At 47.2% G+C, this 26,997-nt stretch overlaps 2 protein-coding genes across 3 annotated transcripts; one reads left to right on the top strand and one right to left on the bottom strand.

The window, feature by feature from the left end:
- Positions 1-1,251: 1,251 nt before the first annotated feature.
- Positions 1,252-6,237, top strand: LOC135920928 (pneumococcal serine-rich repeat protein-like). Its single transcript, XM_065455209.2, has one exon. The coding sequence runs from the start codon at positions 1,462-1,464 to the stop codon at positions 6,121-6,123; it is 4,662 nt and encodes a 1,553-aa protein (XP_065311281.1). The 5' UTR covers positions 1,252-1,461; the 3' UTR covers positions 6,124-6,237.
- Positions 6,238-13,895: 7,658 nt separating this feature from the next.
- Positions 13,896-25,334, bottom strand: LOC135920926 (uncharacterized). Of its 2 annotated transcripts, XM_065455207.2 has the most exons (4): positions 25,212-25,334; positions 24,398-24,615; positions 17,540-17,826; positions 13,896-14,146 (listed from the first exon to the last, which is right to left on the bottom strand). In XM_065455207.2, exons 1-4 carry the CDS (start codon positions 25,297-25,299, stop codon positions 13,915-13,917), a joined length of 825 nt encoding a protein of 274 aa, XP_065311279.2. In that variant the 5' UTR covers positions 25,300-25,334; the 3' UTR covers positions 13,896-13,914. The 2 variants fall into 2 exon arrangements, with proteins under 2 accessions (XP_065311279.2, XP_070393475.1); XM_070537374.1 differs by lacking the exons at positions 24,398-24,615; positions 25,212-25,334 and adding an exon at positions 19,606-20,186.
- Between the last annotated feature and the right edge of the window lie 1,663 nt (positions 25,335-26,997).

The following is a 26,997-nucleotide window of genomic DNA, read 5'->3' as shown; positions in this document are numbered from 1 at the left end:
GCAAAGACTACAACGCCTTCCTCCGCAGCACAAAACAACAGCACATCTACTGCGGCTATAAGCAGTTCGACGATCGGAGCATCCACGAATTTTCAAAACATAACTACTCTTAGCGAACGTACCTCCACGAGTGGAACCGAAAATGGAAATCATCAAGACAACAATAATGTGACAGTAGGCGGTTCTAGCACTCGCTCTCTTACAAGCGGAAAAGACGAAAGTACAAGTTCGACGTCAGAAGACTCTCGCGGAACCATGAGCTCCACTGAAGCGATCAGAAACGATACCGCAAAAGTTACCACTGCTGAAACCACCAGTAATAATACGAGTCAGCAAAAGACCACAACGACTACAACGACTACTATAACCACGACTACAACATATTTTACTACGCCATCTAACAGTACTTCAGGTACAGTTAGAAGCACCTCTACAGAAGGAACTTCGTCTGATCACGTGCGCTTAACTACGAAGAACGATAGTAGGTCTACGATAAGCACGGAGAAAACAAATGCTCCGGAATTCGAAAATGGGACGGCCGACGGTTCTTTCACCCGCTATGTTGCTCACGAAACAGAAGATAAACCTACTTTGCCACCTAGCGGATCTCACCGAGCAGACAACACCAGTAAAGCCTCAGAACCTACAACAGTGCAACCCACCATGCCAGAAACAACTAAGCTTACGCAGCAGGAAACTACCACTACGACCACAACAACCTCTCGCGCAAAGACTACAACGCCTTCCTCTGCAGCACAAAACAACAGCACGTCTACTGCGGCTATAAGCATTTCGACGATCGGAGCTTCCAGAAATTTTCAAAACATCACTACTCTGAGCGAACGTACCTCCACGAGTGGAACAGAAAATGAAAATATTCAAGGCAACAATAATGTGACAGTAGGCGGTTCTAGCACTCGTTCTCTTACAACCGGTATAGACGAAAGTACAACTTCGGCGTCAGAAGACTCTCGCGGAACCATGAGCTCCACTGAAGGGATCAGCAGTCATTCCGCGAAAATGACCACTGCTGAAATCATTAGTAATGATACAAGTCAGCAAAAGACGACAACGACTACAACAATAACTGCTATAACCACGACTTCAGCATCTTTAACTACGCCATGCAACAGTACTTCAGGTGCAGTTAGAAGCAGCTCTACAGGAGGAATTTCGTCTGATCTGGCGCGCCTACGTACGGAACACGAACATAGCTATACGAGAAGCACAGCGGAAACGGAGGCGCCAGAATTGAAAAATGGCACTGCCGATGGTTCTTTCACCCGCTTTGTTGTTCACGAAACAGAAGGTCAACCTACTTTGCCACCTAGCGGACCTCACCGAGCAGACAATTCGAGTAATTCGACAGAGCCTGCAATAGTTGAACCCACCACGTCAGAAACCACTAAAATTACGTACCAGCAAACAACCACTACGACCACAACAACGTCTCGCGCAAGCATGACTACGCCATCCGCTGCAGCACAAAAAAATAGCACCTCAAGTGCGGCTATAATCAGTTCGACGATCGGAGCTTCCACAAAATTTGAAAACATAACTACTGTGAGCGAACGTACCTCCACGAAAAGAACAGAAAATGCAGATATTCAAGACAAAAATAATGTGACAGTAGGCGGTTCTAGCACTCGTTCTCTAACAACCGGAACCAACGAAAGTACAAGTTCGGCGACTAAAAACTCTCGCGGAACCGTGAGCTCCACTGAAGCTATCAGCAGCGGTACAGCAAATCTCACCACTGCTGATACCACCAGTAATGATACAAGTCAGCAAAAGACCACAACGACAACAACAACAACTACTACAACCACGACTACAGCATCTTTTACTACACCATCCAATTGTACTTCAGGTACAGTTAGAAGCACCTCTACAGCAGGAACTTCGTTCGATCGGGTGAGCCAAACTACGAAGAACGAACGTACGTCTACGATAGCTACAGCAAACACAGATGCTCCAGAAATCAGAAATAGGAGTGCCGGCGCTTCTTTCCTCGGACACATTGCTCACGAAACAGAAGGTAAACCTACTTTACCACCTAGCGTATCTCATCGGGCAGGCAACTCCAGTAATGCGTCAGAGGCAACAACACTTCAACCCACCACGCCCGAATCAACTAAAATTACGCACGAGCAAACAACCACTACGACCACAACGTCTCGCGCAAGCGTGACATCGCCATCTCTTAAAGAACAAATGAACAACACCTCAAGCGCAGTGATAAGGAATTGTACGGCCGGAGCTACCACACATCTTGAAAACGTAACTACGCCGAGCGAACGTACCTCTACGAAGGGAATAGAAAATGCAAATAGTCAAGAGAATGATGATGAGACAGTACACGGTTCTGTCACTCCATCTCTTACAACCGGAAGTGAAGAAAATACCAGTTCAGTGTCTAAAGACTCTCTCGAAACAGCCGGCTCCACTAAAGGGATCAGCTGCGATACCGCTAAATTGAGAACCGCTGAAACAACCAATAATGTCCCAAATCAGCAAAAGACAACAACGACTACAACAACAACTACTACAAGCATGACTACAGCATCTTTTACTACGCCATCCAACAGTACTTCTGGTGAAGTTAGAAACAGTTCTACAGCAGGGACTTCGTCTGATCGGGTACGCCTAACTATGAAGAACGAACGTACGTCTACGATAGTCACAGCAAAAACAGATTCTACTGCAATCCATAATAGGAGTGCCGACGGTTCTTTCGCCCGGCATGTTGCTCACGAAACAGAAGATAAACCTAGTTTCCCGTGTAATGGAACTCACAGAGCTGAGAAATTGAGTAATGCGACTGAACCAATAATACTTCAACCCAGCACGTCGAAAACAACTAAAATTGCGGAACAGCAAACTACTACTACGGCCGCATTAGCATCTGGCACAAGCAATTCAACGCCATATGTTGAAGCAGAAACGAACATCACCTCAAATGCGGCGATAAGCAGTTCTACAGTCGGAGCTTCCACTCATCTTGAGAACATAACTATGGCGAGCGAACATACCTCTACGAAATTATTGGATAGAGCAAATCCTTTCGAGAGTAATAATAATACAGTAGCCGATTCTATCACTCGATATGTTACCACAGTAGCAGAACAAAGTACAAGTTTAGTGCCTAAGTATTCTGACAGAACCGAAAGCTCTAACAATATGAAAAGCACGGCGTCTTCTGAACTCCTGAATTCATCAAAGACAAATGATTACACAAGTCAGGGAACTTCTGCTACAATGACATCATCTGCCAAAAGCATGACTACGGCATCAGTTCCGTGTCAGAACAACGCCTCAAGTGCGTCATCAAATTTTTCTAGTGGAGGAACTTCGACTGTTGCGGTGAGCATGTCTAGGAGCATCGAACAAACCTCTATAAGAAAGGTAGAGACTACTGGTGCTCCTCCCAGATATCATTCAAATGACGATAATTCTACGAGAGCATCAGTTAGCAAGGATGCTGAAAAGAATCCCTGTCTCCCTCCTAGCGATTCTCATATTGCCGTGAGCTCCAGTACGGTGAAAACCATGACCACAATAAATCCCGCGACTGAGGAAAGCTTTAGGCATGCCATACGCGAACAAAATGACACTATGACGACACTGTCAGCTTCCAGCAGCATCACTACGGTATATTCTTCTAATCAAACCAGCAGCACCTCAAGTTCAGAGATAATGAGTTCTGCAGAAAGAGCTTCGACTGATGGGGCAGATATGAGTAAGAGCGACAACCCTACGAAAGTTGCAGTTGAATCAAATGCTACATCCAGTATTAGCTGGCGCTATGGAAGATCTACTGTCGCATTCATTTCGAGAGATACCGATAAAGGTCCTAGTGTGGCAGCAAACGAATCTCACCTAGCCAGCAGCTCGACGGATGTTGGAAGTTCCACAACAGTTAAAAGCCCGCAAGCGGAAACGACAACCCAGCATGAGATGCCTACTGCCACCCCACGTTTTCTGAGCAGCTTGCCTACGGTAGATACTGTAACGCAAAGTGATAACTGCTCAAGTGCGGTTGTCAGTAGTTCTGTAGGAAATGCAACTATAGGGACGAATGCTATCAACAATACTGAACATAATACCGAGTCCCCCACTACTCTTGTTGTCGAAAACACGGCCACTACATCTAGTATTCCTTCGACAAAGAATAGTTCAACTGCTGTGTACACTACTGTGCAAACAGATAAGAGCTATCAGAGCATTGAAAAGGGCGAAAACTCGAGCACGCAGCTTGGCATTTTATCGAAGGCGAACAGTTCGATTACTCCATGCAATAGCACGCAAACCGAGAAGAGCTCAACAGTAGCATTGACAGGAGATACCTTATCTACGGAACCTAGTGGAACTCCAATAGGCACTCGAACGCACTCGATTGCTATTACGAACATTTCTCCAACAGACAATAGTTCAAATTCTGCACCAAGGACAGGGACACAGGGCTACAACTTTAGCGAGACACCTTTAAGCTCCCCAAGTGCCGACTTGAGTGATACGGCGAGTGACGATTCCCCTGCAATTAAACTAATGACGACTGTACCCTGCAAGAACTCGAGTACTGTTTCCAGCATAGCTCGTGCGGACAACAGCTCATTCTTTAATTCCAATGCCCTAAATGTAAACGGCACGTCAAGCATGAAGTCGAGCAGTTATACCTCAGTGAATAATTCTAGTTATACCAATGACTCCACATTAGAGGGACAACTTGGTGAACTAAATACTACGGCTGCAAACAAGAACTGGACCAGCAAGCCCAGCATTCCAGCTGTGTTACCCAATCCTGTGCAATCAGGAAACGGATCAGATGATGCGCCACTAATCTCTGCAACAGGAGACATTTCGAATGACACGAGGGTGACTGCAGGAAACAACCATTCGTTGAGTGAACCGACGAATGCGCCCCGATGCAAGAACTCTACCAGTGTGCCTATCAGTTCTTTATTGGATAACAACTCATCTTCTGAAACTAGTGCTGATGCAGCATACCGCATGCCAAGTTTGGCGCCGGGCATTTATGATATACCAGAGAACTCAAATGACGCAAGTAGCACTAGAGCAAGGACTCCCCAGCTTAGCGACCTAAACACCACATCTACGGCAAAGCCCTCAACTAACTACCCCAACATTTGGGCTAAGGTATTCGGCCCTGCTCGAACCGAGAACGGCTCCCGTGTGGTGCAGCGCTATTCTCAAGCAGGAGAAAATGTCAGTGATACAAGGACAACGGAAAGTGAAAATACGACTACAACTGAATCATCGACGACACCATGCCAGAATTTGACAAGTACGAGCAGCGACTCTTCAGCGGACATTCATTTCAATTATTCACACAATTCCATGCGAATCGAAAACAGCTCAAATTATCAGTCGAAAAGTTATTCCACAGCCAAGAACTCTAGTGCTGCCTTAAGCCTTTCAACAGGAAAATCCCGACCCAATGAATCAAGCACTGTGCCTTTAAGTAATAGTTCAATCAGTGTTCCCAGCCTATCTTCCTTGGGCAACTTCTCTGCTGCGTCGATTTTCGCGCAAGCAAACAGCTCAAATGTTCCACCGCACATTTTTTTACCTGGCAGAAATTCTAGCGATTCGAATTCGCACACAACAGTACAAGGACAGAACTCAAACAGTACGAACGGCATTTCTCCAACACTGAGCAGTTTGATAGAGACGTCTTATACCGCAGAAACAGACAGCGGATCTCATATGAATTCAAGTTCGGAAAAAAATAAAAAGCAACCTTGTCAGACCAATTTGACAGCGGCAAGCAACAACTCCACCACTACGCGAGGAATTCTTACAGCTGTCAACAGCTCGACAGCAGCACTCAGCGTCATACATACAAACAACTCACGCGTGACGCAAAGCAGTTCTTTGACGCCTGACAACTCGAGCTATGTGACCACCACCGAGCCAGAATACTGGAGAAAATCAACTGAGCCAAGCACTGAACCACCATCCAAGGACACGACCACAAATGTCCCATCACATGTTCAGCGCACATTTCCTCCGCGGCGTCGTCAACCACACCGAAAAGCAAGATCCGTGCTGTCACGCCGATCACTTCGCTCACAGCTGAGATCACTGCGTAGGCTTCCATAGATGCGTCTACGTACATAATTCCCTGAAGAAATCGTAATATATCAGTATGTAAGTTTGCAACTGGTGGCAACATTTACGAAAATCGGCCTTGGTACGTGTTAACGCTTCTGTATGAGTATAGACGCAATGTAAACGTCTTCGTCTTTGTTCCATTTGGAATAAACAAACAGTGTATTACGTGACATCATATCAGAGTCAATGTGTTTGATTGTGGCCGCACTAGTCGGCCTTCTTTTGCCTGGCGCACATGATGGACCTCGCGTATTCGTAGACGTTGTTCTTTTGTCATCCTTCATTTAAAACATTGCAACATTTTTTTCGTGCGTTCGCAGGAAACCGTTCTGATAAACAAATAAGTGGTTGTCATTCAACAGCTTTAATGAATACAATCTGTGGCACTATTTTTACGTTTTCGAATTATATAGGACCCGCTCTCTTGTTCCTGTTTTTTTTTTAAAGAAAGAATAATTGGCTGTGACATATAACGGTACTCCGCCTTCTGAGGCGTATTCCTGGAAGACGCGGAAATTACCTCCATGAAAAATCAGTGTCTAGGCAGCTTCATAACACTATTAAATAATTTCCCTTTAATCATTAACTTTAATGCGAACGTTTCTATGGGAAATTCAAGCCATACAGTAATAAACTGAAATCCTAATGTCTGCTGAACAGAAATCTTAAGAGTAACAGCCCTTGTGAAATTATCGTCCCAGAAATGTGCTACGACATACACTGGCATTAGAGTTAACAAATTCTTAAGTCTCCTGTCAGCAGCCAGGAACAATCTTGACTTAAACACTAATTGTTTTTTTACCAGATTTCGAGAAACGGTGTGTTAGATGTGAAGCCTGTCTGAGCACTTTTGCCAGAGCACTCATGACTTTACTACTGCTCTGCTTCAAGTTCGCTATTGCAACTTGCCCCCTAAAGTGAATTAAGGATTGTCTATATGCACGTTACGATTTGTTTTTCAAGTTATATGCGTCTATTCTGATATGCCTCCACAAGAGGCCAGAACTGAGCTGTAAGCTAAATGCGACTCCTAAAGATCTGTTTAATAAAAAAATATCTGTGGACCCACGCACCACGGGAACAATAAACCCAAAGCTCCATTACTTCTTTCACAACCTCAATACCAAGACACTGTATACGCATGCATATACTGAGAAATACGGAACGTAATGCTTGACATTCAACGTATCGGCGCCCTTTCCAAAGGTGTGGCCAATTGCACCTTTTAATTTGGACGTTGTTCAAACTCCTTTAGGATTGCCCGTGATTGTACCGGCGCCGTTTGTGACATGCAAACCAGAGCTACAGCGCGAGCGCTCCCTCCCCAAACTCCGCAACGCTAACGTCAGCGCTGTTCTTCGTGCTTTCTCCCTCCTCGCCTCAGTTGAGTGAAAGGCCCTTTACTTGATTTGTAGTCGGCGAGACATGGACGCTATGACTACCCGCTAAACTGCGGAGATGTAAGCAAATAAAGGTTTGTTTTACTTACAATCATGATTACAAGGACACTCGGGGTCCGGTCGCTCCGTTGGCATCGCCACAGCCGCCATCTTGATCTTCAAGTATCGACGGCGCAAGCGCGGCCCGCGCACGGAGTGTTGAAGGCCTCCAGACACACGCATTCGTTTGGCTCCAAAAACGACAAAGCCAAACAGATGCACCACTACGCTCTGCTCAATTGGCTCTGCCTGAGCCAGGACAACATTCTGGCTACCGCTGCTTGCATAAGCGTTGCGCGCACGCGCTGCAGCGTTCTCGCTGAGAATCTGTGTACACTGCACTGTGTATTGCTGTGTACTGCGCTCGTTGTGTCTCGTTCCTCCTCCGTTGCGTGTGTTTGTGCCTCCACTCAAACAAGAACCTATACCAACTGGCCCGATTATGCACTCTCCTGTAAATATACATAATCATTTTATTGGGCGCTAAGAGAGAGTGAGAGGAAGAAACGCTTAATTTTTTCATATTTCTTCGGCTCGGAGGGGTTCCTTAGTAAACACCTCCTAGAGCCGTAGTCGAGTTCCTTCCTGCCGCTCCGCTTTGGACATGGCCCGACATGGTGCGGGCGTGTAAAATTTTCGTTTTCAGGCCGCTCCTGGTATAGGGGCGTGTCGAAGAAATTACTTGGCCTATGCAGTCATTTAGCAACCATCCTGATGACTGACGGTTGTAATCAGCCACCCCGGATGATGTGCGAGGATAAGTTGCCTGAAGGAGGAGTGTGGGCGAGCGTTCAGGTGGGCGCGTTCATAGGATGTGGAAAGTGTCCGGATGCTCCCCACAGTGAAAGCAAGCGGCGTCGCTTAACGGCAATGTTAGTCGACTACACGCGGTAACACCAAGGCGTCATCGGGCGAATGTTATGTTGCTTCCGTGCCTGCGATTGCATTTTGCACGCCTTGTGAACATGTCACCGCTCACAGGCTGCTGCGGTTCTCGATCCATGATGACGAGCCGAGGAACTCGATGCGCTGCCACGCATGTACCAAGTGCAATTTACGCTTGACATGCGAGCTGTTCTCGCTGCTATCATAGGTGCCGTACCACACCAATTCTTTCTGCTCCACGGTATGCCGACTCTAGCGCAGATCACACGAGGATAGAGAGCCTTATGATTCCAAGCGCTGAGAATTATGTTGTCAACGAAATATGTGACCAACCAAACAGTCTGCGAATAACGACTAATTTGTTACGCACGAGTGTCTCTGACAGAGAGAAAAAGTGCTGTTTCTCTGTTTCGCGTGAAACAAGAGTGCGAATGCGAAACCAAATAGCGCGTGCAACGCGTCAACTGTGCCTTGAACGGGTCAAAGTGCAAGGACGGCACAAACACTTAACTTTGCCGGAAACCATAGCAGGCACGAGCGCCTGTGCGTCATCTCACAGGCTAGATCGCTTAAAGCGCGCTGCCACATAACTCACTGGAAGTCGCTTTCAGCCGTAAAATTTACTTGGAGAGTGCTCGAGCTTCTTAACTTAAAGTGCCTAATCGTAGCTTATTTGTGCTCCCCCATCATCGAAATGCGGCCGCCTTCGCCGACATCAACCCCGCAACCTTGAGCTCAGCAACGCAACGCCGTAGCCGCTGCGGTACCGCGGCGGGTTCGAGATTATTTAGTGCTTGTGGAGGAGTCAGAAGCGCGGCGAGAATGGATTGGGGACACAGAGGCAGAGGCAAACACTGACACACGGGTACGAAAGCGCGAAGCCACTCAAGTGTGAGTGTCCTCTTATTTTCACGTTTAACAGGACATACATCCCTTCCTACTCCAAATACCCACAGCGAAATTCAAGCGTGCTGGATAAAATTTAAATAGTACTTCTTCAGCTCGGCTACCATGTGCGCTAACTTGCTTCTTTTCTTTTGATGCAGTATTAAAGCATTGATTTTCTTTCTTTCTCACTGTGCCTACTTCGCTCACTTTCCTGTTTTCGCTCATTTTTTTCTTGTGGCGCAGTAGTCGTACAAGAAGATGGGAGCATTTATATTTATGATCACTTTCAGCTCATCTGAACTTGGGTAATATTGTTAAGAACAACTTAGTTTCTCTTTTTTGTAGCTTCTGCCTCCTAAAGTTCTGAGCATTGAAACAACTTTAATTCAAGGAATAGCGCTCAGTGATACCGCTTTTCTACATGTAACCATCATCATAATAGGAAAGCATGCTGTCGATAACACACACGTGTTTCTTTTTTATTACAGCGTAAGCTGTTATGGGGTCATTCCAATAGCCGGTTCGGTTGGCTATATTGTCCACCCCGGCCGTCGGTGTCCGTTGCGGCTATCGCAGGAATGAGAATAATGATACTCAGTTCCCGCCGCAACGGGACCTGGGCCCTCTGCGCGGGTGTCAGCTACTTTACCACTGTACCATGCCAGCGGTTGCTAACTGCTGCAGAAAAATGCCCTATACACGCGTCCTAGCGTACGATAAGACACGTGATGCAAGATACGTGCCACGTAGCGTCGATACGTGTACACTTTTTATTGCAGCTGCATATTATTACACCAGGTGGCACATCATGTAGCAGTTGCACCGTATCGTGCCACTTCTCAAACGATGTGAGATGCGCGCCGTTGATCATCGATGCGTGCAAAATTTGCGTTGCAGTAGCGTTTTATTTCACCATCTGTCGCGACATGAAGCAGTTGCATCGTATCGTGCTATGTGTCCAGGAATGTGACACGACATGTGCACCACGTTGTCTTGATCCCTGTGTTTACGACGGCAAGCCCTCACGAGGGCCTTCCTCACCCTCAACTGCGCTTACCCACATTTAGCGAGGTGAGGGAGAGGTGAGGATCACCTTCGGGAAGTTTGGTGAGGGTTAGGTGAGGGAGGGCAGGCGCTGTGAGGTGTGGTCGAGGCAGGGTGCGGTGACGGTGTGAGGTTACATGATGAAAAGGGGATTCATATAAAAGGTGTTTCAGCTAACTTTAGCCAGAGTGTAAAAATATGCCGATGCACTCTAAGACGACGCGATCAAGTGCATGTTACTTATTTTTGTATGTAGTGTGTCACGATATTTTGTATGTTGCTTAATAAGATAATTAGTCTAGATTAATTAATCAACTTCTGAAGCAACGAAGCTAGGAAAAAATCCAATTATGGCGTTGCAGAGCGGTGTGCAAAACGCCCGAATAAATAGTTTCTGTCTTTCTATTTATCAAGTATTAGTGTTTTTCAGCGTACTACAGTTTTCCGTGAAATACAAAAGCAAACCACGTGACATGGCCGCTTACGCGTCGTGATTGCACTGCTCCCAAGCATTCCGCGGACAAAGGAGCACTTAGCCGGATGCGCTGCCGCTGCGTCAGCTATCGTGAACCGCCGCGAGGGAAGCACATCGCTGGCGTAAATCGCACAGCCAATGATTTCGTCACTGCCCTGTCACTTTTTAAGCGGCAGCACGCCCTGCTAGATGTTCGTTTGTACGCGGAAAGTTTGGGAACGCGAGGCCGACGACGCCTCGTGTGAGGACTGTGGTAACGAGGAGACTTTTCAACACCTTCTTTGTGACTGTCCTTGATATAATTTACAGAGACACTCACTCGCAACCGCGATAGCGCGCTTTGACCAAAGACCTCTCACAGAGGAACTTATTTTAAAATACCGCCATCATAAGCCATCGCAGCAGGGGGCGACGAGGGCACTGTTGCGGTTTTTGAGGGCGACAGAATTGGACAGGCGGCTGTAGCCTGAACAGATGTTGATAGTGCGGCAAGTGTCACTGTGCTGTGCGATGACAGTATTCGGTGACAGTGACCGATTGTGATTGTGTGTCTACGCTCCTTCCTTTCCTTATCTCTACTTTGTTACCACTTTACCTCCCCCTCCCCTCTCTCCCCAGCGTAGGGTAGCCAACCGGATCTTTTTCTCTGGTTAAACTCCCTGCCTTTCCCCTTTCCCCCCCCCTCTCTCTCTCTCTCTCTCTCTCTGGGAACGCTGCCATCACGACGCATAAGCGGGTGTGTAACGTGGTATTTTTTTTGTATTTCGCGAGCATCCGCAATAAGCGGGAAAATACTAATACTTAATATACAGAAAGTTAGAAACTGTCTAATCGGACGTTTTACGAAACGCTCTACAACTTTCTAACTGAAACATTTTGCCTAACTTCGTCACTTCAGAGTTTGGTTAATTAATATTGACTAATTGTCTAATTAGGCAAAATACAAGAAATAGCGTGACGCACTGCATACAAAAGTGAGCAACATGCATCTGGTTGCGACGTCTTAGATTGCATAGGCATATTTTTAAACTCTGGTTAAAGTTAGCTGAAACACCCTGCATATTGTAGAAGTCACTCAGATCTTATGAGTGCTGAGTTTAAAGTATAAAGTTCTGAAGTGCGCCCAAAGATAATCTCTGTAGCACTCTAGCGCAGATGTACAGCCGCAAGCAAAAATTTGTAGACCACGACATCAGCAAAAAAATAAAATATCTTTCAGCGCAGCTCCACGGCCTGGAATTGGTTTCATACATTGTACTTGTCAAGCGCGAGCGCAGGCGTGCGCTTTTTATTTCAGGCGCATTGACGAGGTTGCGAATCAAAAAAAAAAAATTGCGACAGCTTTGCTTCCCCAAAATTTGCGATTGTAGGTCGAGCCAGCTCGTGTCTCGTTACTCTTCTTCGTCCGTGTTTGTAACGCGCGCTGTAAGTAATAATAACGTAGGTCGAATCCCACTTTTAAATGACTAAAGTCATAAATGGCTGTTGATGTTACCGGTAGCCAAACCAATTGAAAGATGTAGCCAGTCACATAGGCTACGAGAGCTGGAGGAGGGGCGGCGACTTTTTGGCGTCCCTCCGAAATTATTTTTCTTTTCGCTGATCATCGCCGGTCAGCGCACTCCTTCATTCGAAATAAACGACCTAGAATTTCCTTTTTCTTGCTCTAGTTTGGTTAATGGTAGCAAGAAATAAAAGCGGTGGCAGCTCCGCGAGATTTGCAGACTGCTTAATATTTAGGTTTAGTCAAGGGCATAAGTCGGCACGCTACGAGGGCTGAGACCTTTGTAGGCTGTATGCCGTTATTCTCAGCCTGCCCTCGTTTGAACGAACGATAAATAAAATTCAGTTCATTTCAATTCATTTCAAAAGCTAACTTATGAGTCGACTTACTTAGGCTCACTAAGACTCAGAACAACCCATTAGTCTGAGTGCGAGTGAGCCCGGCTGAGTAAAATTTTGGTGAGTCTGAGTCCGAGTGAGCTCTAAGAAAAAAAAAAGGTAATTTGCGAGTAAGTCTGAGTGAGCTCCGTTTATTTTGCCGACCTATGGTCAGGCGCCTAAAAGCAAAGCACGCCGTGTTGCACGCTTTGGCAATAGGAATGACACTAGACAATCAGTGTTGTAAATTAAGTTCGCGGGGAAGCTAATGGTTTATTTGAAGTTGTAGAAAACGTACGGTAAGACCAGGATCGCAGCCTTTTCAGCGTGCCGGTGACGGAGGGCGGATAACCTATTTTTTTTGTTTTATTAGGTGAGGACGATGGTGGAGGAAGGCGGCACAATTTTTCAACGTCAGGGTAAAGGACGGCACTTTCATCGAGAGAGTGAGGGAGTAAAACAAACAAAAAAATGAAGGCATTTGCCGACCTTTGCTCTTCGGTGCAGTGCAGGTTATTGCGGCTCCTCGCAACGTACGAACCTCTGCTGAAGAAGCGAATCGTAGGGGTACGTGCGCGACTGAAACAAGGCAACATCGGGCTCAGCAGAGCGCTTTGCAGAAAGCAGCCCAAGCCGCAGCTCGCCGTCGACGCCACGCGGACACTTCCGCTCGTTCTCATGAAAACGACGCAAGGAGACTTCGCTGCAAAGACCGTCTTGTGTGTGCTGTCAAAAAATGCGGCCCGACAGCTTCGCCGCCAAGACCCTCAAGTGCGTGCTGCCGAAAATTCGGCCCGGCAGCTCCACCACGAAGATCCGCAAGTAACTTCACGTGGGTGCAGCCGAAAATCAGACACGACAGCTTCGCCGAGCACCCTTACGCGCATGCAGCAGAAAATTAGACCCAGGAGATTCGCCGCTTCGGGATGAGCTTACGACGGTCTCCTATGAAACCGCTCTTTCAGCTTACTGTGCGAGTGTGCTCCGTGTGCCGCGTAGGCCTGTGACTTTTTGTAACGCCTATAGTTTTTGTCGCACACTGGCAAGTGTTCATGCTGGCGTCGGGTGCAGCCGTAAGTGCGCGTTGAAACGCTGCAGTGCGCAAGGTGGTTTATAGGAATGTGAGAGGCTATGTTCTAACCCAAAAGTAAAGCGTCTTAGGCTATATCAGCGTCTGTTGGCAGGGCGGCTCCGCAGCAACCTGTAGCATATCAGCTCGCAGAGCAAAGCGCAGAAGGCCATGGCGCACATGATGCCCCAAAGGAGGAAAAATGGCACGGTGTCCTCCACGCTAATGCTGTCCACAGTAATATCCCCCGACTGGATGCAGCGCTGCCAGTTTCCTTTGGCATCGGCCAGCCATTTGGCCATTAGACCCGTCTCCTGGATTCGACGGAACCTGAAAAGGACGGGTCAGGATAGTGGATGCTATGAGTGTGCTGTCCTGTGGCGTTTATTACTTAGCATGCGACAGAACCACAGAGAAAGGAAAGCTTATGAGAGGCATCTGCTAGATAGGCTACATTGCAGCAGGTGTTGCATAAGTCATGTGTTTTCAGAAGAAGAGTATGAGGCCTGGTGGTGTAAAGACTCAGGTTGCCCAAGAAACCGCGTCTCGCTCTTCCAGCCATGTGAGGCGAGCAAATGCTGGTTGCGCCAACGATCGTTCTGTGATTGTAGCGGCGCTAATATCTCGTTCAAAGCCGGCGAAGAAGGTAGCGCGAGAATATAGAACACACTATAGGCGCGCACGACCTGTGGGAATTTGTGGGAAGGCTGGGCTCTGTCGTCCGGGTCACCAATTTGTGGGAGGCGGCGCAAAGAGGTGGCCGCCGTAGCCACGGTTTATTTAGGCAGGCCAGCCATTGTGCGGCGGGATTTCGGGTACGGCCGATACCGCTCAGGTCGAACGCCCTAGTGCGTTCTGTATTCTCGCGCTCTCTGCACGCGAGCCCTCTTTTTCTTCGCCGGCTTTGGACGCGATAGTTGCGCCGCAACAGGGCCCCCCTCGTAGTGCGAAGCGCGATTTAAATAAAGTCCAATGGTAAAGTCCAGGTAAAGGGGTCCAGCTAAAGTGTGCAGATGGTATCGTCGTTGGTAGCTTCGGGTTCACGCAGTCCTAGAAAGATGCACCAGGCAGCACCGGCAGCGTAGGTTGTGAGCAAGGCTCAGCCACAGCGACGCCATAGGACGAAATCGCGACCTGCCGCAGGTTCTCGTACATGCCAGGGCCTGTGGAAGTCGGAGACAATTTGGCAACTAGGGACTTGCGTCGAGATAGCGCAAGTGCTGGTCGCACAAGATGTAGATGTAGAAGTGATGCTCGAGCTGAATAAACCAGATGGAAGAGCTGCTCCTGTAAACCTTCGGTAGGCCATGCGCCCGCGGTAGGTGTGAGCACAGAACAACCGAAGGCTCGCCTGCTGCTGCTTGCCGTGAAATCTCGAATGCCGATAGCACCAGGGTTGCGGTGCTCGCTGAATGCATCGCGAAGGTTGTGCTTGTGGTGTCACCGTGCATGCGAGGGCTAAATTTGCGCCTGGTCGAGCGGGTTGGTGATCATCTGAATCGGTGATCAGTGAGGTACCCTCCAACGGAAAGCGGACAGCTTGCGGGAATGTCCAAGGAAGGATAGGAGGGCGGGCCGTAGAATCGCTAAAAGCGCTGACGTTTAGCCCAGTGAATTCTTCGGAAAGAGTCTTCGTGCAGCTGCCTTTGAGCTGAGAAAGAGGCTCACGAACCGAGTAGAGGTCTGATGATGGGGCCGGCGTGTGCTTACGATCGGCACGGGTGGACGCAAACGATGTGGAACGACTAGACGGCGGCCACCTTCTGACAACATACGGTATGAGATTCTTAAAGATGGCCGCCCATAGTAAACTTCTGACGCAGGAATGACGACACCGTTTTTTCCTAAGCACTCAACATAGCTGGGAGCCGCCTTAACAGCAGAGCGTATCCTAAGCGTTCATTCTAGACATGCCCAGTTTATTTAAAGCCGGACATCAGTTTATTAATTTACCTTAAGGAAACTGAGCGTGGACCTCCCAGAGGTGTCATTATACTGCAGAGGGCATAAAGTAGTTCTAAAGGTCGCTAAACAATGTCCGGATGTGTCTAGAGTTCCTGCCACTGATAACACGCATCGGTGCCTCAGGCGACCGTCTTTTCATTCCTTTGAGCAGCCTTGAAGGTGCACTGCAAGCATAGCGAATTAAACAAGTGCGAGAACGGACCCCCCCTTAAATCGTGCCCTGAATTTAAAGGTACACACAGAAAGTCATTGTGCCCATAAGTACTTATATATACGAACTAAAACTGGCATAGCTTCGTGTGCAATACAGCCTGGAAGAAAGGCTCAAAATCAACACAGCAGTAATACGGTTTGTCTCAATACACTGATATTGTTCGGGTGTTCAATGCATTCGAAGTGTCGTAACTAGAAGCGTTAGAGTAGCGCTCAGTGCAGTAACGAGACTTGTATATAATCATTAACACGTAATTATTTACTTGTAATCAATTAGGCTTTTGTTAATTTTCTAATTTGATGATGACTTTGTTTAGTCGGTAGCGCTCAATGTAAATCTATTTTTTTTTTCTATAACCAATGACATGTAACCAGTGAAATGTTTGACGAAAGAAGCTGTAACAGGCAACGCAGCTCTGGTCACTTCATTTTGGCGTGAAGTAGAGTACAAAGGGATGAAAAAATCCACATGGGCTACCTCGTTCCGACAACCAGTAGGCTACACCTGCACTTCGAACACCTCAACATGGCAAGCTTGCAGATTTGTGCACCTCTTCTAGAAGTCCGACTTGCGAACTTTCTTGTTATATTAAATTTTCATTTGTCTCCTGGAATTGCCTTTAAGTGGCCTTCATGGACGCTGAGAGCTGCTGCTTAATTCTTCTTCGCTTAGTGCAGTCGATGGTTCTCTGACATAGGATGTTTTAGTCTTGGAACACATATGTTTCAATCTTTTCTGATATATACGGGACTCGTATACACTAATTTTGGCGATTGTAACAAACGAATAATGTTAATCGTTTACATCATGAACGAGTAATACTATAAGGGCTGAATAATATGCAATTTTATATGAAGTTACGTTACAGAGTTGGATGCATTTTCAAGCAAAATAAGCGCTTCTTGTCTCCCGTTACAGTTAGTCGTCTATGTAAAATGGCTAACGAATGAAGGGCGCCGGGTGGAGGACCCCAACATGTTGGCTGACGAATTGAAACGGCGCTTCTATGGCCCGATAGTGATGGCCACTTCGGACGCTGATGCTAGGAAATCTCATATGATGGATATTTCAGTTTTTCACTGGCCTATAGGGAGAGCTTGCTTCTAACTCCAGCAACAATAAAGCGCTGTGCATCATAGAGGAGCAAGGGCATCGCGACATTACAGCACGGCCCTTCTGTCTAGCACGCATATCGAGCGAGTTTTCAGCATCCCTGCAGATGTCTTTGCATGAAAACGAGGGAAGGACGAAAATTTTGAAAAACAAACCCAAGTGAAGATAATAAAACAATGTGTCAAGGTCTGCAGAGGAAGAATTAAAGAGCCAGGTCAGGTCGTTCTATTTACTTTGATTATGAAATACTAATAAAGTCAGAAAGAAAGCAAGCGCAAGGAATTAAAGTAATTTTTAAAAATGGCTCAATTACGTTCATGCGGTAACTGTGACCAATTATATTTTTCGAGGACGCAATTGTAATTTATCACTATATTTAACTTGTACAAGTGTCGCAGCGACCTCACTGAAATACCTGATTAGGGACTCACTTGTCAAAGAGTTTCCGGAAGAAGCGCTCATCGAGGCTCCGAGAGAAGAGATTGCCGAACGGCGACTGCTCGATCGGCTGGCTGGCCACGACGAAGGTGCGCACGTTCTGGCGTTCACAGAAGCCGGTCATCTGAAGCAGTATCGAGCCGTGGTCGCAGAGAATCACAGCGCGGCGCGCGGCCACCTGTGCCAAGGCTGCGTCTGAGAACATCTCCGCAACTGGGTACATGGCTCGTCGGCTTCGTGACCGCTCCCACACCTGCTTGACAGCCTGCGAACGGCTGTGCTGCGGAATAGAGAACCGGAAGTTTAAGTGGAGTGGTACAGCAGTACCACTCTATGCTTCTTTGCGTAAGTGCGTTAATTATTAAAGAGCCCCCCTCACGAGGTACCACTGGAAAACTTTCTTACACTGGTAGTTGCAAGGCGCCGTCTAGGAAGCACTTTACCGCAAAGAAGTTTTCAATTTTGTTTTGTTTTGCTTTTTTCGTTATATGAAGAGATAGGAGAAAATTAAATGTCGCATTGCCACGCTTCCAGAAAGCGAGCTTCACTGTCAAAATAGATGCTGTCTCTCTCTTTGCCTCGACCAGCGTTGCCAAGCCACGTTCCTTCCCTGCCTTCTCCAATACCGTATCCTAGGTGTGGAATCATGTTTGGGTCGTTAGCTCTGGCTCCTTTCATTGTGATAGCGAGTATACGGATACTGCAAGTGAATTTACGCCGTCACCGTAATGTCGGGATATATAAGAACCGGATTCGAACGAAGGCCCTCCAGGGCACAAGCCCGACGCTGTAACCACGCACGCTTGCCTCAGTATGCGGAATAGAACATAGAATGTGTCGTAGCTGCGAAGGCGCTCAGTTGCCTCGCTCGCTGCGTCGAATCACAATGTCGCACGCGCATAGTTTTGATGCTGTTGCCTCAAAGCATGGATCGTATCCACCAGGGGGACTGGTTATATTGGTTTGATCGAAAAGTACACCTAACAAAATACAAAAAGGGGTAAAAGGCAAGCATTCCAAACGAAAATTTTGGCAATTAAAGGTTAACACCCATTTTGAGAGCGCTTATTTATAAATTTAGAAAAAGGAGTAAGGGGCACCGAGGTCGGAATCCTAGCAGCGTAATATTCTGGACGCTTCAATGAACTTGCGCAGAGCAGTAATCATAGACTCACGGCTTGTGCCTAATTGAGAGGCACCAAAGTACAAAGTGTTTGCTGTTGTAAGCGCTAAACCTAGATTACCAGTCGGAAATACTGTAAGGAAGGATCCCACTAGGGAGGAGAAGCGGTGGAAAGAAAAAAAAAGAAAAAGAAAGGGTCAATAGTTTCTGGTTTGTTCCAAAAAGAGCAGAGGTTAGTTATGGATGAACCTGATCAACGAAGGTAAATATTTTGGCGGGGAATCCAACTACTGAGGTTTGATAACGTCACCTCGTATTGTCGTGAAAGGCACTTGCTCGTGTTGCACGGAAAATTTAGATGTCGAAAATCATCAGCGGTAAGTAGGAATGATTGATAACAATATAGAAATAAAAAGCGTTTAATTATAGTTCCTGTTATAAAGGAGAAATCAGAAAGAACTTTCGAGACCGGAGCTTTGAATGCCAACGGCGCCAAAGAGTCAGCGGGTTCACTTAAAGAGATCCCACTAGGTCCGGGTACCCAGACAAAGTGGTCTTCAGACAACATCTCCTGGGCAAGCGTCGAAAATACAATCAGCAAGTGTGACCACTTATAGTTTTAACACTGTTCGAGGAGTCGTTGTTTGTGCACTTCCAACTCATGGCCTATAACCGCTATGGAGGATAGGTCAGGAAATTGGTGGATTATTCAGTCATAACCTACAAATACACTTTCAATACTGCCGTAGAGTAATTGATGTTTAAAGATGAAGGTAATGTTAAAATAAAAGGAATAAAAGCAGGAGGAATCAATAATCATTTCTCGAAAGAAAGAAAAATAGCATAGGGTTGACCCCTCTTAGAAATCGGTAGAACACGAAAATGAAACTTGTCTTTACAGAAGCTGTTGCATGTTAGCTTCGTGAAGACACGTACCGCTGCAGCGAAAGGAGCCCGATTTGCGGGTGGGCGACCGTGCTGATTTTCGTGGCACGCGGCGTTCCGTCGGCGAGCATCGTCCTGCTTCGGCGCAGGCAGGATCATTTCGGTCCGGCGCCGTACTGTCTTGGGCAGCCAGTTCAGTAGCGACGCGCTCAGCTTCAGGAATGCGAGCGGCCGAGTTCGCGGGGCGCGCCGGGAACGCGCGACGGCTTTATGCTTCGCGATGGCGTCCCTCTGGCCGCACAAAGGCGAGATTCGCCCGTCGACGCTGTTGCCCTTCTGCAGCAGTTTTCTTAGTTCGTGGCCCTCGCAAGCGAAGCAGTAGGCTGCGTGTGAGCACTGCTGACGCATGGCGAAGCTGCACTCCGTTGGTGACGAGGCGTCGCAGGCTAATCGAACGCGAAAGACAAACCACGTGCGAAAACTGCGTCGCCGCCTCAGCATAAGTCATACACCGCCTACACCTACACTAGGCGACGCCGCGTGGTAACCCCCGGTGGACTGAGATTACCGACGCGCTCACTATCAGCGCTCCTTATTGTCATGATGCAGTACTACGGTGACAATAACGCCCGGCTTGAAGGGGGCAGTGTGACGGGCGGGAGCGGGCCGGCGGAGCGCACAGAGGAGCGATGAGGTTGCAGACGGCGCTACTTGCAGCTGGTGCGCAGCTTTCGCGTCTTTTGAAGGGGCGGCGCATGGCAGCTAGCACGCGCGTCGCGTTCACTTTCCGTCGCGTTTCAATGTCATGCGCGGTGCAAACATCACGAAGCGTTAGCAGCTCAGAGATGCATTATTAAGGAGCGTAACACTTCTTCAGAGAGCAAATCGTCATTTGCAACACGATAACGCGCAGCAAATGTTTAGCCATGCGATTTTAAAAAGTAGGGACGTCACATTTGAAGGTCATTCTAGACGAGTTGGTTTTTACTAAATGGCTTGGTGTAAGCGCAAGCGAACGTAGACCGTGAACATAAACAACCCGAAACGCCGACTTTCAACTTTTGTCATTCGGTTATCTGCCACAAATACAGCCAGTGGACCAAGAGAAAGTCGTACTCGCAAAGAGCCAAACCAACGCTGGGGCTGCACGCAATAAACCGGGGAATAACATCACCGCGTCGTTCGGTTCACTCTCCGCATCCGCGTACGCAAGCAACGTACCCTTTAAGCTTTAGCTTTGTAAAAAAAAAAATTACGTAGATATTTGCGCGCTCTGGCGAACCTCGACATGCACTAAGTATTTTTCATCACCGCTTTTGTTGTACAGATCCACAAGCCGAGGGGAAACACTTTATTGCATAGCAGTAATCCACATGCACTCATCAGACCGAGCTCAGCAGTAGGCCCTATTTCACTCTCCTTAACTTCAAATGTTTCTGGCCCTCCCCTTTCAAGGGCTTTGTCCTTGTTCAAAGATTTGATGAAAAAAGAGTAGCCTAGTTAACACTATACGAACTGGATAATTTTTGCAGTGAGCTCTTTGCGATGGAGCTCGCATCCGACTTGGCGGAGTGTTAAACTGCTCAAGAACTGCATAAAATCATGCACATGGAAAGCATAAAGCCTCTTTGTTGAAAAAAAAAATGTGAGTGCATCCTCTAGCACTTTAATGAGCATGGTCAACTCGTCTCCAGGGTACAACATGCCAAAAAATGTGAGTGCATCCTCTAGCACTTTAATGAGCATGGTCAACTCGTCTCCAGGGTACAACATGCCTCCCCTGTCAAATTTTTGCGGGAACACGCTGTCTGCACTGCATTCAGCTGCTTCTCTGGTGACTGTGAGGCCAGAAGCACAGCGTTGGCAAGGAATTTTGCCACTAAACTAAACTGCACAAGACATGTTCGCGCTTTCGACGCCATGAGTGCATGCCGCGTTATCTAATACATAGCAGAGGAACAGCACAATATCACGCACTAATAGGTCCTCAAAATAATCACAGTGGCACATATGCGACGCTTCGCTGCATCCAAGTGATCACAATCGACGTGCAAACAAGCGCGGTCTACATGCCTATGCTAGCCCGGAAGGCCTCGCTGGCGCTACACAGGCAAGGGCCTTCCACGGACAGACGGACGGACGGACGGACGGACGGACGGACGGACGGACGGACGGACGGACGGACGGACGGACGGACGGACGGACGGACGGACGGACGGACGGACGGATGGATGGATGGATGGATGGATGGATGGATGGATGGATGGATGGATGGATGGATGGATGGATGGATGGATGGATGGATGGATGGATGGATGGATGGATGAATGGATGTTATGAGTGTCCCCTTTGGAACGGGGCGGTGGGTTGCGCTACCAAGCTCTTGCTGTTATACTGCCTAATGTCCTACCTAAGTTTAAAAAAAAAACACGATGAATTCCCAATACCAAATTTTCTGACCCCGTATTGTGAACTTTGTTTTCGTACGTCTCCGTTCGTTTCCCTGCTTCCACCAATCCTCCAATCAGCTCTTACTAATATCTATTGCGGACATGTTTACTTTCCCTCCACTCTCGCTGAACCCAAGTGCTTCAAGGAGGCCAGTGGTGCCTAAATCGACCGCTAGGCAGATATCTTTACATTCTAATGAAACATGCTCCATCGTTTCCCTAGCTCTACCGCAGCAAGCACATGCTTCTTGCTCCTTCTTATATCTCGCTTTTAGGCGCATGTCCTAAAACATCCTGGTCTCATCCCACTTCGAAAAGTGGTGAGCTCCCCTTTGAGTTATCATCAATTGTGTCTTTTCTGATCTCATTTTTTCCTCTGAAGTAGTTACTCATGGCAGGTTTATTTTCCATTGCCGCCACCCATGCGATTATTCCAGCCTCTCAGACTTTCCGCTTGACAAATCTTTGTTGCTGTGTTGCTCACCCTACATGCCGCATACTTGCTGGTAAGCTTCCTGGTTTTTTTTCCGCTGTACAAATACCTCAACACTCGCCTAGCCCATTTACTTTCTTCCATATTCCTCAGTCGTTCTTCATAATCAATTTTACTGTGAGCTTGAGCTTCCCTCACTTCAAAATTTGTCTAGCCCATATCACCCTGCACAGCTTCATTTGTAGTCTTCCAATGAGCGCCCAATGCCAGGCGCCCCACTGACCTTTGGTTGCCATCGAGCCCTTATCGTACCCTTGAGTTCAAGCAAACAACCGCATTTCCAAAAATAAGTCCTGGAACCGTTACACCTTTCCACATACCCCGGAGCACCTCGTACCTATTGCATCCCCATAGCGCTCTGTGCTTCATTAAGGCTGCATTTCGCTTCCCCTTTACTGCTATTGCTTTTTCTTGTGTTTCCATATATCTATTGCCTTCGTTTATCCCTTTACCAACTTTACCACAGAAAGCACACGCATCTTCTTCCTTCTTATATCACGCTTTATAGGTCCGTGTTCTCATGCAATAAAGCGCGTTCCAGCACCCATAGCGGCGCCGAAAAATTTCATCGTTCATCGCGGCTCTTCGCACGGCGCACGTACTCCGCCCGTTACACTGCCCCCTTTTGGCCACCATAGCAGTACTTAACTTCCCCGCTTGTAGGGGCCGGCGCCATCCCTGTCAAGTGAAGATAAAACCCCTCAATATACTGTAGAAGGATCGACATTTGGGCGAGTTGGTACTGGATGAACACCTTGAAGGGGCAGCGCAATACAACGAAGACGGAATGCACGAACACACAGGACAGCGCTAAACTCAACGCAGTGAATCTGAATTTTTAAGCCGCCTCGTAGTGTAGCATTAGATTACAGGATTTCGCATTTTTGCCTGCGCACTAATAATGACGCCATCGATGGCTATGGGTTGTGTACATGAGCTTGTGTATGCCTTCGAATAAAGTTAGTTGTGAGTTCAGCGCTGTCCTGTGTGTTCCTGCCTTCCGTCTCCGTTATATTGCGCGGCCCCTTCAAGATGTTCAACGCCTCAATATGTCAACATGGTCAAGATAGATCATATTTTACGCGTTCGCGCGAAGTCACATCCGTTACAGGAAGTAGATGGTAGACCCCGGCATAAAAAAAAAAGCTGTCGTGTTAAAAATAAGGAAAGATAGAAATTTACCAGGGCGTTTGGTTAGACTCCATGACAAATTCTTGGACAGTTGAGCTAACACCCCTGCGTCTGGATCAAAGACTATAAAAAAGCGTCATATGAGAGTTCCAAACGCAACGCTCAACCTTGCTGTCTCTGTCAATACATCGTCCTTCGGATAAAAGGGTTAAATTCGGTGCGCCGCAAAGCACCGAAGAAACGCCAACAAAGAGCGCTGCCACGCACTTCTGTGTTTTTCACTGTTTTTACTTAATGAACTTCGACGAATTCGCCCAAATCGCACTTTCTGCTCGCAGCGAGTGTTGTTAACACTCTCGTTGTAGTGCGTGCCCGCAAGTTCTTTCGTCGATTTACTGTCCTCTCATAATATACTCGCACACTCTATTCCCTTACGCAGCAATAGTCGGATAGCCGGCAATATATTACGGAAAATAAGTGTGTCGTTTTATAGCACTCACACGCTCACATGACAGCAAAACCTTTTTAACCAGCGAGTGATTCGCCATGCTTAGGGAAATCTTAGCGTCCTTAACTTTAGCGGGGACCAGAAAGAACCGTGAGTCGGGAAAGCGTACAATTGCCTTCAAAAAGCCTTAAATGCTTTCTTTTTCCTGAGCCCAAATCACGATTCTTTCAGGTAGAGAGAATTCTTTTTCATTTTCTCTAACACATTGGTGACGAGGTAGAAATACGCTCTGCAGTAACGATATGTTGTAACATTATATACCTCTGAAAATGCCTCGTAGTAACTTCCTTTTGGTATGATAGGCGTAAGATATGGTCTTGCTGCAAGGTCATCGATACTGTCGACTTCTGGTTTGAAGTTGAACACGGCTTGTTTGGACTTAAGGAGACTTCCGAACGAGTTCGCCAGCACGACTACAGTCACTAGCCATGCAGCAATCAGTAGCTTCTGTGTTGCGTGCACATAGTGTCTCGGCGAACCTGAAAAGACAAAAAAAAAGGTACACGTACGCTTTCATACGTAGTGTACCCGAGTTGATTCTACAGCGCCAAATGCAAACGCAGCAATTCCTTTTGCACTGGTTTCTTTTGCCGCGGCCTTCCTTTCCTCCCCAAACATGGCCCCAATGCTTTACCGCTTCTCTCTACATTGCTGTTTTATAGATCATGTTTCTCACCACGATGAAGATGGTTGCGAAATCTTTTCCTAAAGTCTGCTGACACTCTCGAAATGCACTGAATTCCTTGAAACGGAATGCGTGCACTGCAAATCCGCACGGTAAATTGAAGGCCGTCAGATATTTTCAATTAACATTTAATTCTACATTCCGTGTTTCTGTTTCTCGGTATGCACTTAAATTTACCTTTTTTTTGTTTTTTTTTGTTTTTTTTTTTAGATTCTCACTCTTTTCCAGCAGGCAGTTTTTTTACTACATACGCATGCATCGCCAAACACAGAGCTCCTCAGCTAATGTTGTCTGCGCCGGGTATTTATTTCGACAAATAGAGTTACCACAACTCGGTTCTTGTAGGTAAAAGCAGTGCGATGTAGTGGAAGAGTATGCCAGATAACGTACTTTCAGCAAAGAGTAGGCCAAACAGTTCCCAGCCGTAGACGTACGCCCAGCGCAGAAAGGTAACGTACTTTTCACGCTGAGTCGACATTGTTTTCCAACCGCCTAGGGCTACCAGGCAGGAAAGACAGGTGAGGCACACGAAAACGGCGATCCACACCTAAGGATAGACGACCACGAACAAAAGATTTCCATGTTCAGTTTTCATCGCTTTTGCACTTAGGTACTAAAACCTGGATGTCCCTTTCGTCTGGTTATTGCACTACTGTTAGGTATCATTGCATCCAAACCAGTCTACCTTTAACAGACATCCGCCGCATATGCTTTATCGCTCTTTTATTCAAAGAAAAATTTGAAATAAGGGAATTTCGTGTTTAGATTAGCTTATTGTTTCTTATAATCGTTACGTGGTTTATGCTTAAAGTTGTGTAATCGTTGTAATAAAGTTGTAATAAAGTTGTAACAATCGAGTCTCTCCATTTCGATTAAATGCCGGGTCAGTCTACGCCCTGTGCACTCTGACACGTTATCTTTGTGGCACTTTGTCTTAACGTTAATTTAGCTCGTATAAACGGCGTTAGTTAATGAATCGTCGTCACTCACAAGCGTCCTCACGTTGCGGGTCAAGTACAAGCTCCGCTGGTATCTTAGCTGTGCACTGATTTCTGTAGATTGACTCTGTCGTTAGCCAACCGTGTGGGATATTCCCGGAACGGCCTTACTTGCAACAGAAAGTGGCAACGACTAGGTGAGGCCGCCACTTTCTTTGACATTCTTAGATTTTTTCGCCAACCTAATATGGTGGTGGCCTTAATGAAGTCAGATTTCTTTTTATTGCGATAGCAATTATACGAACACTCCAAGTGAATTTCTGCTGTCGCCGTCGCCGTGATGTTTCGTATAAACTCGTGAACACGATAACATCGTCCCCGCGTGCCGTACGTTGTATGTGCGAGTGAAAGCTTGCGAGCCTCAGGCCGACGATAGCTGCTCAATCTCGCGCGCGAGAGGGAGGAAGGCGGAGCGGAAGCGCGCTGTCTTCTGTCGCGCGCGAGGCACGGGGCGGAGGTGATGGAGAGGGGGGCGTTCCTTTCCGGCGGCTGCTGCTTACGGAGCGGCCGCGCGGCCGCCTATCTTGAAAGCCATCTGTGCTCTGTACAAAGTTCCTGCCTGCGCGAGCCTCATTTTCAAAGCAATCTGCGATGTGGACAAAGTGAATGCGCCGAGTGAAGGCGTCCGTCCGTCCGTCTGTCTTTCTGTCTGTCTGCCTGTCTGTCTGTCTGTCTGTCTGTCTGTTTGTGGAAAAAGGGGGTGAGTACAGCAGCAAAAACACACGAACTGTACAGCAGATAGATAAAGAATTGTAACATTCTGCATGGTCTTTACCTCTGCAGCTGTTCAAGACCGGAAAACTAGTGAGCTACTGAGCTTCACATTCAGCTTTTTTATATCAGCCTATTAGAAAAAACTAAATAGCTGCGGTCTTCTCACCTCAACATCGAAAGCGCGGATATAGCCGAAAGCATCAAATCGACCTGGAGACGAACTTGAAAGCATGCTGAAGTCGATGGTGTCAATGCATGGACCAAAGCGTACCACAGCGTGCCGCTCGTAGGTTAGTGCCATCATGGACATGGCGGCATCGGCTTCCTGTGCATCGTAAAGTAAACATAGCAGCGGTTAAAGAGGAAATAAGCGATTGAGTAAGCCCGTGAGAGAGCGAGACAGCGCATGCAAAAATCAGTTTTGAAGTCTGACTGTTAACTTCATAATGGGGTAAGTGTGCGCT

The sequence above is a fragment of the Dermacentor albipictus genome, chromosome 4, assembly GCF_038994185.2.
Source record: "Dermacentor albipictus isolate Rhodes 1998 colony chromosome 4, USDA_Dalb.pri_finalv2, whole genome shotgun sequence".
In the NCBI taxonomy this organism is placed as follows: domain Eukaryota; kingdom Metazoa; phylum Arthropoda; class Arachnida; order Ixodida; family Ixodidae; genus Dermacentor; species Dermacentor albipictus.
This window is presented reverse-complemented; position numbering and strand designations above follow the sequence as displayed.

What these genes read in the sequence shown, in the direction of transcription:
- LOC135920928 (XM_065455209.2), top strand. Translation starts at nt 1,462, where the DNA reads ATGACTACGCCATCCGCTGCAGCACAAAAAAATAGCACCTCAAGTGCG.
- LOC135920926 (XM_070537374.1), bottom strand. Translation starts at nt 20,055, where the DNA reads ATGCTGAGGCGGCGACGCAGTTTTCGCACGTGGTTTGTCTTTCGCGTT. An exon ending in GGGCTCCTTTCGCTGCAGCG is followed by an intron (nt 17,827 to 19,605) that starts GTACGTGTCTTC and finishes TCTATTCCGCAG; the next exon opens with CACAGCCGTTCGCAGGCTGT. An exon ending in TTCCGGAAACTCTTTGACAA is followed by an intron (nt 14,147 to 17,539) that starts GTGAGTCCCTAA and finishes CGTCCTTTTCAG; the next exon opens with GTTCCGTCGAATCCAGGAGA.